This window comes from Scyliorhinus torazame, chromosome 27 (genome assembly GCF_047496885.1).
Source record: "Scyliorhinus torazame isolate Kashiwa2021f chromosome 27, sScyTor2.1, whole genome shotgun sequence".
In the NCBI taxonomy this organism is placed as follows: Eukaryota; Metazoa; Chordata; class Chondrichthyes; order Carcharhiniformes; family Scyliorhinidae; genus Scyliorhinus; species Scyliorhinus torazame.
In genome coordinates, this window is record NC_092733.1 from 20,425,241 (window position 1) to 20,440,854 (window position 15,614).

The window sequence follows — 15,614 nt, forward strand, 5'->3', positions numbered from 1 at the left end:
CTGAATAAAGTGATCTCCAAAGATGGGTCGATCCTAATGTGAACCAGCACTGAAGGGGGTAATCAACTCTGCAAATGATGCTTAATTCTGACTTTTCTTTCTCCTAGCCGTCAGTATTCAAGGCTCATTGTTAAAATTGCTAATCCCTGCATTCTGCCTCATCATGGTACCAAGGCTCGATTGCTGACTTTAAAAAAAAACGTGTGGCAATTCTTTTACTAACAGCCTGCTCGTTTTGGGTTCCCAGGTGGGTTGGGTGCCCAGGTGAGGACTGCATGTTATTCAAACGTGGAACGGTGGCCATGGACTGAGCCTTGATGCATTGATCGCTCTGGGAATGAAGGATATCACGATAATATGTTGCCTGTCCTGTGATGTGCAAAATTCTATCAACAACTTATGTTTAAAATATGATCTTGATATTGGAGTTTCATGAGAAGTTGTATCTTACTGACCAGCTGTCTTTCAGCTTTCATGATTCGTATTTTACGATTCAGATCACAGAATGTCACAACCAAAGAAATGGGCTTTTTTGGTCCATCGAATCTACAGCGTTTCCGTCGAATCACACATTCCTTCCTAACTATGCCCCATTCTTTTTCATGAAAAAAATCAAATTTGTTTTTAAAAGATTTTACAGTCTCTACTTTGACAATGGTTTTAAACAATTAGAAAATGTAATTCTTTTCAATCCGATTTGGAGCTGTGATTTGCTGAGCCATGTCCTCGTCTGCAGATGGGAAACTAAGTGGGAAGTATTTGTAAATGACTGAGACCTTAAATTCACATCCAGTGGGGAGGGAAGGTAGAATCAGAGTGGCAAAGGCCATTTGGCCCATCAAATCTTACTCATCTAGCCTTCTGACTTTTCCAGTCTGTTATCCTAATGCACAGAGAAAGTGTTATAACATCTTTACAGATTAGGTTCACAATCAGAAAAAATAGATCAGAAAATCAAATATTTATTCAAATTTTTCAACCAAGTTTCAACAAACCCCCCCCCCCCAACAAGAAAAAGAAACAAAAACACAAGCAGAAATTATACGTAGGATTTCCCCCAGATACAAAAAAAAACCATATAACAGTGGAAACACAAATAGGGAAACACCTCACCTTAACCCAAATGCCACCCCAAAAGAACCCCCCCCCCTGCCCCCGGTTGCTGCTGCTGCTGCTGCTGACCTCCTCCTAACGTTCCGCGAGATAATCTAGGAACGGTTGCCACCGCCCGAAAAACCCTTGCACAGACCCTCGCAAGTCAAACTTTATCCTCTCCAGCTTGATGAACCCTACCATGTCATTGATCCAAGCTTCCACACTAGGGGGCTTCGCATCTTTCCACAGTAACAAAATCCTCCGCTGTGCTACCAGGGACGCATAGGCCAGAATACCGGCCTCTTTCGCCTCCTGCACTCCCGGCTCGTCCAATACCCCAAATAATGCTAACCCCCAGCTCGGCTTGACCCGGGCGTTCACCACCTTGGACATAGTCCTCGCAAAACCCATCCAGCGCCGGCATCATGACCAGAACATATGGGCGTGATTTGCCAGGCACCCCGTACACCTCCCATATCTGTCCTCCACCCCAAAGAACCTACTCAACCTCGCCCCTGTCATATGCGCTCTGTGAGTAACTTTGAACTGTATTAGGCTGAGCCTGGCGCAAGAGGAGGAAGAATTAACCCTACTTAGGGCATCAGCCCACAGACCCTCATCTATCTCCTTCCCAAGCTCCTCCTCTCACTTGCCCTTCAACTCCTCCAACGAGGCCTTCTCCTCTTCCTGCAGCTCCTGGTAAATCGGCGAAACCTTGCCTTCTCCAACCCATACACCCTAAATCACCCTGTCCTGACCTTGGGTGTTTTCTAACGTGCAGCCATCCAATACCGCTCCCCATTTAGATTGAGGTTACTTAGTTTTGTGGCAGTTCATTCTGTAATACAGTGCAAATCTGCAGTGCAGGTCAAAGGGGAATTGACAACCTGGACCCAGGCAAGTTTGAGTAAAGGGCATAAATCCCAGAAGACCAGGGTTAAAAATGAAGTTGGAAATGAGAAAAACAGGCAATTGAAGTTGATTTGTAGAAGAGGTTGCTCAGAAGTATGTTGAAGTGTTCAGCCTAAATTAGTACAATAGATAATCAGATGTGTTTCTACAGAGATAGTAGACCGAGGGAGTACAGGAAGAAGATGCACAGATACAGTTGATCCATGCAAAAGATATAGACTTGCTTGCCTTTGATGGCTGTCCGATTCAAAAAAAATGTTTTCTCCTAAATTGTTGGATAAATGGTAAAATGCATTAATTCTGATAAGGTCTATAAGCATTTGTTCCAGACTCCCAATTGCGTCACTTAGATTATTAGAAATGCTGTATTTTCATTATGGTTTATTGACTGTGATATTGATGTCACATTTACATTGGTGCTCACTTAGTGGCTTACTATTATTGCCAATCACTCCATGTAATTTGGATCAGAAGAGACAAAGACAGAAGGTTGTAGGACTAATTCAAAGTAAACGGTGCCAATCTTTGAAGTATATCCATGTTGCAAGGTTTTATTGTGATATCCCTGCTGGCAGCTCTCTTTTCTCACTGTGAATGACTGTGTTGTATCTAGACTCTTGTTTTCACATTGTGTTTCCTCCTTATCCTGCCTCCTTTACCTGCCAGGGGATCGATCGCTCTCACTCCTGGGTTAATTCTGCTTACGCTCCCGGTGGGCCAAAGGCTGTCTTGCGGAGAAACCATCCCAATTCCAGCTGTGATCTAAAGCAGGTGCAGAACTGGCGTTTTCTTCTTGAAGCATTCATCGAAACATCTTCACCAACCCTACACATTGATTGCTTTCTCATTTTGCCACTTACCACTGGGACAGCCAAATGCAGTCCATAATCACATCTGGTTCATTGATTTTATTTTCATTCCCTCCGTTCCACTGATAGGTGATGGGGGCAGTGTCTTCAGGGAAGAAAAATGTTGTGATACCAACCCAAAGGTGATTTTGTTCTGTCCACACATTGAGGCCAACCTTGTGCAGCTTCACATCCACCAACATTACCTCCACAAAATTGTGATGTAATTTGCCCAATCACTCAACTTTGACAATCTTAAATCAAACAGGTTCATGTCTCAAACATTGCCTGAAATAACTGTTTAATCAGAGTTCCCAGCTTCTGAGTTCCTTGGTTAAAATGGGAGAATGCACAAACATGAACCTGGTCATTTCTAAATAATACAAAATCATGGGCAACTTTAACAGGCTCATAATCTAGTTAAGTAGCCGCTATACTCCTGAATGCAGTATTAGTTCCAGAGTGTACCTCCCCGAGTCGGGATGGGGAAGTTTGAGCTAGGTGTGAAATAGAAATTGATACTAACTCACCAAAAAAGCTAGTAGCATTCCAACGCTTGTTATTGACAAAATCAGCATGCAAAAATGTAGTAAGGAACAACAGAGAAAAGTTCTGCAGTTAGCTGGACCAGTGCTTTGTCAACCCGTACTTCTGACCATTCGCTCTGTGAATCAGTGAATGCCTACACAGAGATGTGGAGGGTCCTGGAGGGTGGGTGCTTCAATCCAGGATGTGCTGGGAATAAAGTTTTCCAATTCCACAGACAGCAGTTGGTGACTGTTTCACAAATCATTCAAAGCAGCACCGTGGGGTTAATAAGGCCATAAGGAATGCAGGCAAAGCATTCTGATTCATGTCCAGACAATCAAAGTGATAAGCAGGATGTTAAACTTGAATTGAATCTCAGTGCAAATGCACTTGGAGTTCCCTGCATAGTTCTGGTCTCCAGCTTACAACAATGATGTAGAATAGAAGGATTTACGAACTTTACCAGAACTGAGAAACTATAAAATCAGGAAAAATTGAATAGGCTAGGTGTCTCCTGTAAAAAAGCGGAGAATGATGGGTGACCAAATCAAGATCTTTAAAATTATGAAAGGGGTCGTTTGACCTGGTAGAAGTGCAGAATACTGGTGGTAGAAGTGCAGAATACTGGTGGAGGAAGTACAGAATGCTGGTGGAGGATTCGAGAATAAAGTTCATAATACACGATGATCACTGGCCTATCCAGCCGCGCCCACATCCCCAGAAAATGCACTTTTATAAAACGAATAATTTACTTTGAGGATTTCAGGAAAAAACGTGTTTACCCTGGGAGTAGTGAGAATGTGGAACTTGTTACCACATGAAGTGGTTGAGACAGAGAGCATAGATGGATTTAAGAGGAAGCTGGGTGAGTACTTGAGTGAGATGAATAGAAGGATATGCTGATTGGGCTTGATGAAGAAGAGTGGGGGGGAAGCTCATGTGGAGTATAAATATCGACATGGACCATTTGGGCCGCAAGGACTGTTTCTAAGCTGTAAATTTTACGACAATTTTAATACGCATACAAACTGGGTGCAGCTATGTCGAGAGTCTTCATATTCTCCCCATGAACGCAGGGCATCAGTTAAGGAACGCCTTCTGTTGGCATTAAGCCAGCAGGAAAACATCTACAGGGCCTGAGTTACCTCCATCCCTCATTCCTGTTTCATACTGTTTATCTTATACTCACCATCTCATTTTTTTCCCATCCACTAATACCTGTTCTACACCATCTTGCTCCTGTCCCTCATTTCGCAGGCAGCTGAGCGGAGTCCCAACCGCATGTCCTCCTATATGGAAGGCTTCATTCATTCACAGCAAAGTCACCAAAGATTCTCAACGAAAAAGGTAGACCTAAAACTTCTGTGGTTTACAGTAAATTGAGAAACTGAAGGATTTTCTTGCATGATGAGGTTTAAGATGGTGATGCTTTGTAAGTAAATGCAGTGCTTTCCAAAAGGTTTAATAATAATTAGTGTGAAAATCCCCTAGTCGCCACATTCCGGCGCCTGTTCGGGTACACGGAGGGAGAATTCAGAATGTCCAAATTACCGAACCAGCGCGTCTTTCGGGACTTGTGGGAGGAAACCGGAGCACCCGGAGGAAACGGGACTCAGGGAGAACATGCAGACTCCGCACAGACCGTGACCCAAGCCAGGAATCGAACCTGTGACCCTGGCACCATGAAGTAACAATGCTAACCACTGTGCTACTATGCCGCCCTTATTAGGACATATTATATTACATAATCATATTTGGACAATATGATTGTCCTAATGTTTTCGAAGCGTTGGAATACACTTTCAGCCAATTGTAGACTTGGGCTCACATTATGACGGTCCATCCACAGAATTTAAAATGACCATTCAAGGAAATATTTTAATTTTGAATTGACATAGTGCGAGGGTTATACTGACCTGATACAGAGAAATCTCTCTGACCTCTTTAAGCCTTATCCTTCCTGAATCTCCACCCCCACCGTGTTCCGATCACAGCACTGAACTGTTTCGTTCTTTAACTCGTTCTGAAGACAAGTGCTTGAATTCACGAGAAAATCCCACCAGAGTTTTGAGCTAGCCAGTGACAGATAGAACACGGCAGTCAGACAGCGCTGCAGCCATCCACCTGTTAACGCCAACCACCAACTGGCCAGAAAGAGCAGGGTTAAAATAGTTGTCGATATTTGAATTCAGCCCCGAGTCCCTCAAGGGCCAAGTCAGTACTGTAGTACCTCAGTTATTGGATCTCCTGAATGTGAGTGCATTACTCCCCATCGTGTAGTATGGTAGTGCAGTATTCAGATTAGGATTCACCTGCAAAATATATTTAACTTTTCTTCTTATCAGTTGCATTTCGAATGTAGGTGAACCGTGTTCCTGTGAGCACTGTGGGTCCACCCATTTCAGAACACTGGTTGGTGGTCCATCAGCTTGCAGGGACAGGTAGATTTATTTGTTGGTAGCCCTGCGGCACAATGTGTGTGTGTGTGTGTTTGATGGGAGTTTATGGGCACAGGACCACCAAGTTCCAGTGCTCACTTAGCTCTCTGGGTCGCCCAAGTGCCTGACCCTCCAATTATTAGTGAAATATAAATACGAAATGTATTTTGCAAATCTCCCGAGTTGAGATGTTGACAGTAAGCCAAATGATGCTTTATTTCACATTGATAGGAACATTATACCAGGCAACTCATTATACTGCCGCTCTGGTGGAGCTGCGCGTAAATTGGTTTGTTCCCATTTAAGTCCAGAAAGTCACAGTGCCAGGTACCCGGTTCAGTTCCTGGCTTGGGTCACTGTCTGTGCGGAGTCTGCACGTTCTCCTCGTGCCTGCGTGGGTTTTCTCCGGGTGCTCCGGTTTCCTTCCACAAGTCCCGAAAGACGTGCTTGTTAGGTGAATTAGACATTCTGATTTCTCCCTCTGTGGACCCGAACGGGCACCGGAATATGGCGACTAGGGGCTTTTCACAGTAACTTCAGTGCAGTGTTAATGTAAACCTACTTGTGACACTAATAAAGATTATTATAAATTATTATTATAAACCCAGCCTGAGATCAAGGCATTTTGTAAATCGGAGTGCAGTTGTCAGCTGAATGTTGCAGCTGAGAGGTCCCAGCAATTTTAGAACTTTTTGGCTTTCCGTTTTAATGTATGTGTATGTTCAATCCTTTTATTCTTTCACGGGATGTGGGCATCGTTGGCAAGGCCAGCATTTATTGCCCATCCCTAATTGCCCTCGTGACGGTGAAGGGCGGCATGGTGGCACAGTGGTTACCATTGTCGCCTCACGGCAGGTCCCAGGTTCGATCCCAGGCCACTGTCCGTGTAGACGTTGCACATTCTCCCCGTGTCTGCGTGTGTCTCACCCCCACAATGCTGTGCAGGGTAGGCGGATTGGCCACGCTAAATTGCCGCTGAGGGGGGGGGGGGGGGGAATTGGGTACTCTAAATTTATAGGGGAAAAAAAGAGACGGTGATGGTGGGACGTGGTCTCTTCATTTTACTGACTGTTATTTGTGTTGTGCAGTTGCTCCACGAGGAATTGGTCTTGCAGTGGGTGGTCAGCAACTGCAGCGTACGAGAAGCTGCCTTGCAGCAGGCCTGGTTTTTCTTTCAGCTGATGGTAAGCGCTGGCGATGATTCAACATTTTGTACCGCACACATTCACTCAATTAATCTCATGACTCAATCATGACGTCTTTGAGACTATTCAAGAAGATTTGAGTGCCTCTCTGTCTACAAACAGCCTACTTTATCAGAAAATTGCACTGGTTTAGTCAAATCTCTTGTCATTCACTAACATCCTACCTATTCTAAAAACAGGGTATGCACGTCAAGTCCATCAGCACCTAACAGGAAAGGAAAAATAGACTGTTTAACTTTTGAAGGAGCTAACTCACCACACGATGAGCCTTTGGATAGAGGTCCCAAGCTCAAAGTGTTAACCACTCTTTCTTTTCTTGTCTTGATCATCAGCAGCTCACTATTACAAGCAAATGTCAGTGACTGACACATCACCACATCACACACAGACTGTCACTGACTGACACATTACAGCATCACCCAGAGACTGTCACTGACTGACACATCACACAGAGACGGTCACTGACTGACGCATCACAACATCACACTGACTGACACATCACACACAGACTGTCACTGACTCACATCACCCCATCACACAGGGACTATCACTGACTGACACATCACACACAGACTGTCACTGACTGACATCACCCCATCACACAGGGACTATCACTGACTGACACATCACACACAGACTGTCACTGACTGACACATCACCCCATCACACATAGCCTGTCACTGACTGGCACATCACAGCATCACACAGACTCACTGACTGACACATCACAGCATCACACAGAGCCTGTCACTGACTGGCACATCACAGCATCACACAGACTCACTGACTGACACATCACACAGAGCCTGTCACTGACTGACACATCACACAGAGACTGTAACTGACTGACACATCACAGCATCACACAGAGCCTGTCACTGACTGACACATCACACAGAGACTGTTACTGACTGACACATCACAGCATCACACAGAGCCTGTCACTGACTGACACATCACACAGAGACTGTTACTGACTGACACATCACAGCATCACACAGAGCCTGTCACTGACTGACACATCACACAGAGACTGTTACTGACTGACACATCACAGCATCACACAGAGACTGTCACTGACTGATACATCACCCCATTGCACAGGGATTGCCACTAACTGACACATCACCCCATCACACAGCCTGTCACTGACTGACACATCACAGCATCTCGCAGCCTGTCACTGACTGGCACATCATAGCATCACACATAGCCTGTCACTGACTGGCACATCACAGCATCACACAGACTCACTGACTGACACATCACACAGAGACTGTCACTGACTGACACACCATAAGAACTAGGAGCAGGAGTAGGCCATCTGGCCCCTCGAGCCTGCTCCACCATTCAATGAGATCATGGCTGATCTTTTGTGGACTCAGCTCCACCATAACCCTTAATCCCTTTATTCTTCAAAAAACTATCTATCTTTATCTTAAAAACATTTAATGAAGGAGCCTCTACTGCTTCACTGGGCAAGGAATTCCATAGATTCACAACCCTTTGGGTGAAGAAGTTCCTCCTAAACTCAGTCCTAAATCTACTTCCCCTTATTTTGAGGCTATGCCCCCTAGTTCTACTTTCACCCGCCAGTGGAAACAACCTGCCCGCATCTATCCTATCTATTCCCTTCATAATCTTATATGTTTCTATAAGATCCCCCCTCATCCTTCTAAATTCCAACGAGTACAGTCCCAGTCTACTCAACCTCTCCTCGTAATCCAACCCTTTCAGATCTGGGATTAACCTAGTGAATCTCCTCTGCACACCCTCCAGTGCCAGTACGTCCTTTCTCAAGTAAGGAGACCAAAACTGAACACAATACTCCAGGTGTGGCCTCACTAACACCTTATACAATTGCAGCATAACCTCCCTAATCTTAAACTCCATCCCTCTAGCAATGAAGGACAAAATTCCATTTGCCTTCTTAATCACCTGTTTCACCTGAAAACCAACTTTCTGCGACTCATGCACTAGCACACCCAGGTCTGTGGAATTCATTGCCACAGAGGGTGGTGGAGGCCGGGACGTTGAGTGTCTTTAAGACAGAAGTTGATAAATTCTTGATTTATCGAGGAATTAAGGGCTATGGAGAGAGAGCGGGTAAATGGAGTTGAAATCAGCCATGATTGAATGGCGGAGTGGACTCGATGGGCCGAATGGCCTTACTTCCGCTCCTATGTCTTTTGGTCTATATCCACGGTCGATTTTCCCTCTTTTTACCGTCCTTCCTTTTTGTTGGTATAAACCTTTGCTGGGCACTGTGAAAAATCACTTGGAAGGTTCTCCACTGTTCCTCAACTGTTTCACCATAAAGTCTTTGCTCCCAGTCTACCTTAGCTAGTTCTTCTCTCATCCCATTGTAATCTCCTTTGTTTAAGCACAAAACACTCGTGCTTGATTTTACCTTCTCACCCTCCATCTGTATTTTAAATTCCACCATATTGTGATCGCTCCTTCCGAGAGGATCCCTAACTATGAGATCCTGAATCAATCCTGTCTCATTACACAGGACCAGATCTAGGACCGCTTGTTCCCTCATAGGTTCCATTACATACTGTTCGAGGAAACTATCGCGGACGCATTCTATAAACTCCTCCTCAAGGCTGCGTTGACTGACCTGGTTAAACCAATCAACATGTAGACTGTCACACAGAGACTGTCACTGACTGACGCATCACAACATCACACAGACTCGCTGACTGACACATCACACAGAGACTGTCACTGACTGACACATCACCCCATTGCACAGGGACTGGCACTAACTGACACATCACCCCATCACACACAGCCTGTCACTGACTGACACATCATAGCATCACACAGCCTGTCACTGACTGGCACATCACAGCATCACACAGCCTGTCACTGACTGACACATCACACAGAGACTGTCACTGACTGACGCATCACACAGAGACTGTCACTGACTGACGCATCACAACATCACACACAGATTGTCAAACTGTCACTGACTGACGCATCGCCCCATCACACACACACTGTCACTGACTGATATTGCACCGCCCTATTGAAGCTACCTTTTGAAAAAAATGAAATGAAAATCGCTTATTGTCACGAGTAGGCTTCAAATGAAGTTACTGTGAAAAGCCCCTAGTCGCCACATTCCGGCGCCTGTTCGGGGAGGCTGTTACGGGAATTGAACCGTGCTGCTGGCCTGCCTTGGTCTGCTTTCAAAGCTAGCGATTTAGCCCTGTGCTAAACAGCCTCTTTTTATTTGCTAAAAGCCAGGGCAGTTTGTTAGCTAATGCAATTACACCTAACGAGCTGTCAGGATAGTCAGTAAAATGGATTTGGTGAAACGTGACTTATTGGGAGGGATTTATATTTAAATTTGTTCATTGCTTTATCAGCAGTGAGATCTCAGGTGATTACTCAAGACTAGACCATTCGAGGGTGGGTGGGTCGGGGCAAGAAGTGCCAAGCATGAAAATATTGAGCTTGTCCCTGGTCGCGGCAGTACAATTGTCCCAGTATCTCCTGGAACGCGGCAGGAATAAATCCGCACTGATTTTATTCACCAAGTTCACATTGTCTGAAGATAAGATTGGATTGGATTTGTTTTATTGTCACGTGTACCGAGGTACAGTGAAAAGTATTTTTCTGCGAGCAGCTCACCAGATCATTAAATACATGGGAAGAAAAGGAAATGAAAGATAATACATAATAGGGCAACACAAAGTATACAATGTAACTACATAAGCACCGGCACCGGATGAAGCATACAGGGTGTAGTGTAATGAGGTCAGTCCATAAGAGGGTCATTTAGGAGTCTGGTGACAGTGGGGAAGAAACTGTTTTTGAGTCTGTTTGTGCGTGTTCTCAGACTTCTGAATCTCCCGCCCGTTGGAAGCAGGTGGAAGAGTGAGTAAGCCGGGTGGGAGGGGTCTTTGATTATGCTGCCCGCTTTCCCGAGGCAGCGGGAGGTGTAGATGGAGTCAATGGATGGGAGGCAGGTTCATGTGATGGACTGGGCGGTGTTCACGACTCTGAGGTTTCTTGCGGTCCTGGGCCAAACAGTTGCCATACCAGGCTGTGATGCAGCCAGATAGCATGCCAGATGGGCTCAGGCATCAAGTCATCGACATTTGAAGAGACTGCCGACGCTCTCGGCTGACATGATAGTGCAGTTCTGGTTTGAACCACACACAAAGAACCTTGGTTGATTCTCTCTTTTTCACTACTGCCCTGAATAAGATCGGGATTTCAGTGACCTGTTTGGTTGATGCACAGTGATGCCGTGCTTTGGTAATTGAGTTTATGCGATGTTCGCGTTCATGCGTGTCTGAACTTTAGCCACTGTAAAGAACTGTGAGGACATGCCTGCCTCACCAGTATAGCATCTTCTCCAAGGCCCTGCTGAGTTTAGCCATGTACCATTTGGGGGAATCCCGGGTTCATGCTCCTACTCTACCACTTTGTGGGCAATGCATTGAGGCTTCTCATCAATGAATATGAAGGTTATGTGAGGTGGAGTCTTAAGAGCTTTTTGTCGACAGCACAGAAAGAGGCCCTTTGGCCCATTGTGTCTGTACCGGCCATCAAGCACCTATCCAGTCTCATACTATTTTCCAGCACTTGGCCCGTATCCTTGCTTTGACATTCAAGTGCTCATCTAAATACTTCTTCATTGTTGTGAGAATTCCCACCTCCACCACCCTTTCTGGGATGTGGAGATGCTGGCGTTGGACAGGGTTGTGTGCCATGGCAATCTCTGCAAGACGTGCCAGATCATCAACATGGATACCACCATTACACGTGAGAACACTACCCACCAGGTACGCGGTACACACTCGTGCGACTCGGCCAACGTTGTCCACCTCATATGCTGCAGAAAAGGATGTCCCGAAGCGTGGTACGTTGGCGAGACCATGCAGACACTGCAACAACAGATGAACGGACACGCGCGACAATCGCCAGGCAGGAATGTTCCCTTCCAGTCGGGGAACACTTCAGCAGTCAAGGGCATTCAGCCTCTGATTTTCGGGTAAGCGTTCTCCAAGGCGACCTTCAGGACACGCGACAATGCAAAATCGCAGAGCAGAAACTTAGAGCCAAGTTCCGCACACATGAGTGCGGCCTCAACCAGGACCTGGGATTCATGTCGCATTACATTCATATCTCTCTCTCTCTCCCCCCCCCCCCCCCCCCCCCCCCTCTTTAACCTGGAGTTACCCCTCTCTCTCTGGCTCTGTAAAAATTTAATTACCTGCAAATGCTCGCATTCAGAGTATTGTCTTGCATCTTTGACTTTGTCTATTTATATATGTTTCTGGAACATACCTCTTCATTCACCTGAGGAAGGAGCTGCGCTCCGAAAGCTAGTGATTTGAAACAAACCTGTTGGACTTTAACCTGGTGTTGTAAGACTTCTTACTGTGCTCATCCCAGTCCAACGCCGGCATCTCCACATCCCAGAAAGGGTGGTGGAGGTGGGAACTCTCACAACAATGAAGAAGTATTTAGATGAGCACTTGAGGTGTCAAAGCAAGGATACGGGCCAAGTGCTGGACAATAGTATTAGACTGGATAGGTGCTTGATGGCCGATACAGTCGCGATGGGCCAAAGGGCCTCTTTCTGTGCTGTAGGAAAAAAACTATGACTCCACCTCACATAACCTTCATATTCATTGATGAGAAGCCTCAATGCATTGCACACAAAGTGGTAGAATAGGAGCTTGAGCCCGTGATTACCCCAAATGGTGCATGGCTAAACTCAGCAGGGCCTTGGAGAAGATGCTATACTGGTGAGGCAAGCATGTCCTCACAGTTCTTTACAGTGGCTAAAGTTCAGACACGCATGAATGCGAACATCGCATAAACTCAATTACCAAAGCATGGCATCACTGTGCATCAACCAAACATGTCACTGAAATCCCGATCTTATCCAGGGCAGTAGTGAGAAAGGGAGAGTCAACCAAGGCATTTGCCTCTTTGTGTGTGGTTCAAACCAGAACTGCACTGTCATGTTAGCAGAGAGCGTCGGCAGTTTCTCCAAATGTCGACGGCTTGATGCCTGAGCCCACCTTACGTTCAGACGATGTGAACTCGGTGAATAAAATCAGTGCGGATTTATTCCTGCCGCGTTCCAGGAGATACTGGGACAATTGTACTGCCGCGACCAGGGACAAGCTCAATATTTTCATGCTTGGCACTTCTTGCCCCGACCCACCCACCCCTGAATGGTCTGAGTCTGAGTAATCACTTGAGATCTCACTGCTGATAAAGCAATGAACAAATTGAAATATAAATCCCTCCCAATAAGTCACGTTTCACCAAATCCATTTTACTGACTCTCCTGACAGCTCGTTAGATGTAATTGCATTATTTAACAAACTGCCCTGGCTTTTAGCAAAGAAAAAGGTAGCTTCAGTGCAATAGGCTGGTGCAATGTCAGTCTGTGTGTGATGTTGTGATGTGTCAGTCAGTGACAGTCTTAGCGTGATGTTGTGATGTGTCAGTGACAGGCTGTGTGATGCTGTGATGTGTCAATCAGTGAGTCTGTGTGATGCTGCGATGCGCTCCGAAAGCTAGTGATTTGAAACAAACCTGTTGGACTTTAACCTGGTGTTGTAGGACTTCTTACCCTTTCTGGGTGAAAAAGGTTCCCCCTCACATTCCCTCTAAACCTCATGACCCTTGACTTAAATCTATGGCCCATGGTTATTAACCCCGCTAAAGGGAAAAGTTCCCTATCCACCGTATCTCTGACCTTCACAAATTTATACACCTCAATCAGGTCCCTCCCCCAGCCTTCTCTGCTCCAAGGAAAACAACCCTAGCCTATCCAATTTCCCTTGATAGCTGAAACCCTGCACCCTCTCCTGTGCAATCACTTCCTTCCGATAGTGTGGCGACCAGAACTGTACACGATACCCCAGCTGTGGCCTAATCAGAATTTTATACAGCTCTATCATAACTTCCCAGCTCTTATATTTTATGCCTCGCATAATAAAGGCAAGTATTCCATGTGCCTTCTCAACCACCTTATCTCCCTGTCCTGCTGTCTTCAGGGATCTATGGACGTGCACACCAGGGTCCCTCTGACCCTTTTGTACTTCCTAGGGTCCTGCCATTCATTGTATATTCCTTTGTCTTGTTAGTTCCCCCCCCAAAATGCATTACACTTTTCAGAGTTAAATTCCATTTGCCACTGTTCTGCCCATCTAACCAGCCCATCCAAATGGTCCTGTAATCTAAGGCTTTCCTCCTTACTATTTACCACACCACCAACTTTTGTGTCGTACAATCCTCCTGTATAACCTTGTATAAGATTGATTCTGGAGACCCGACTCACAGTGCATTGACTGGTGTGCTTGTTTTGAAATAGGTGAAAAGTATAGGCCATCATCTCCACCTTTCGGACAAACTGGAAGCCCCACGGAAAATGAGATTCCCGGAGAGATTTGTGGATGATGTAACGGCTTTAGCTAGCATGATTACCACAGACATTGTCAGCAGGTTCCAGAAGGTAAGAGTTTTACTGTTTTTACCTGAACTAACCTCTTTAGGAGTCGAAATTTAGCTACCTTCATTTCATGAATCTACCTTTTAGAACCTAAATGCAAAATTCACACCTTGTCTCCTCCTTTGAACGTCTGACATACATGCATAGATACATAGGAGATAGGAGTAGGAGGAGGCCTTTTGGCCCTTCGAGTTTGCTACGCCGTTTAGCACGATCAGGCTGATCATCCAACTCATTAGCCTAATCCTACTTTTTCCCCATTGCCTTTGATCCCATTCTCCCCAAGTGCTATATCCAGCCGCCTCTTGAATATGTTCAATGTTTTAGCATCAACTACTTCCTGTGGTAATGAATTCCACAGGCTCACCACTCTTTGGGTGAAGAAATGTCTCCTCATCTCTGTCCGAAATGGTTTACTCTGAATCCTCAGGCTGTGACCCCTGGTTCTGGACACACCTTACTCAAACCCTTTATGTTCTATTCAATGTTGTTACCAATTTGCGTTGGGTAAACAAATCTGTTTGCAGTGCTGCTGGGTTTATCTACATCTCAAAAGCACTAATTTCATTAACACAACCAAACTTTCCATGCCTTGAAGCAGCCTACATTTTCCAATAGTTTAAAAGATACATACTCAGCTAAAAGCTTTCCAGTTTATTGGATTTGCCTGATATTTTTGTGTCATTACTATTTTTCCTGATCGTATCTGTAGCCTACGGAGGATATCCTGTTCTGGCTCTTGTTCTGGAAAGCAACTCCTGAGGATGCTTTCAGTAGTATGACTGTCTGCCTTCATATATTTCAACATTTGTGATCTCCCTCTTCAGTGCGCATGTGCATCTTTTTCAGGATATTGAATTGGTGGAACGGCTGAATACCAGCTTGGCATTCCTCCTCAATGATTTACTCTCCCTGATGGACCGAGGATATGTTTTCAGCCTCATTCGCATGTACTACAAACAGGTATTATGCTGAGTACTGAAGCCAAGGGAATTGCTTAGTGGAGTTTCTGCTTCCAAAATTGGATGCCGGGGCCCTGATTATCTCAGCGCCTCTGAATAATTTTACTTTTGGTGAACTTACATTTTTCCAG

General features: G+C 45.4%; 1 protein-coding gene across 5 annotated transcripts in view; it reads left to right on the top strand.

Annotated features, from left to right (window-relative positions):
• The window catches only part of dock6 (dedicator of cytokinesis 6), a 241,117-nt gene that overhangs the window by 134,400 nt on the left and 91,103 nt on the right, over positions 1–15,614 (top strand). For 3 of the 5 annotated variants that reach the window (XM_072491074.1, XM_072491075.1, XM_072491079.1), the window contains exons 23-27: positions 2,674–2,778; positions 4,641–4,730; positions 6,910–7,005; positions 14,384–14,524; positions 15,371–15,484. In XM_072491074.1, the coding sequence (XP_072347175.1) occupies positions 2,674–2,778; positions 4,641–4,730; positions 6,910–7,005; positions 14,384–14,524; positions 15,371–15,484 (546 nt within the window). The remainder of the gene's footprint in view (positions 1–2,673; positions 2,779–4,640; positions 4,731–6,909; positions 7,006–14,383; positions 14,525–15,370; positions 15,485–15,614) is intronic. The other 2 variants (XM_072491076.1, XM_072491077.1) reach the window with 2 other exon arrangements.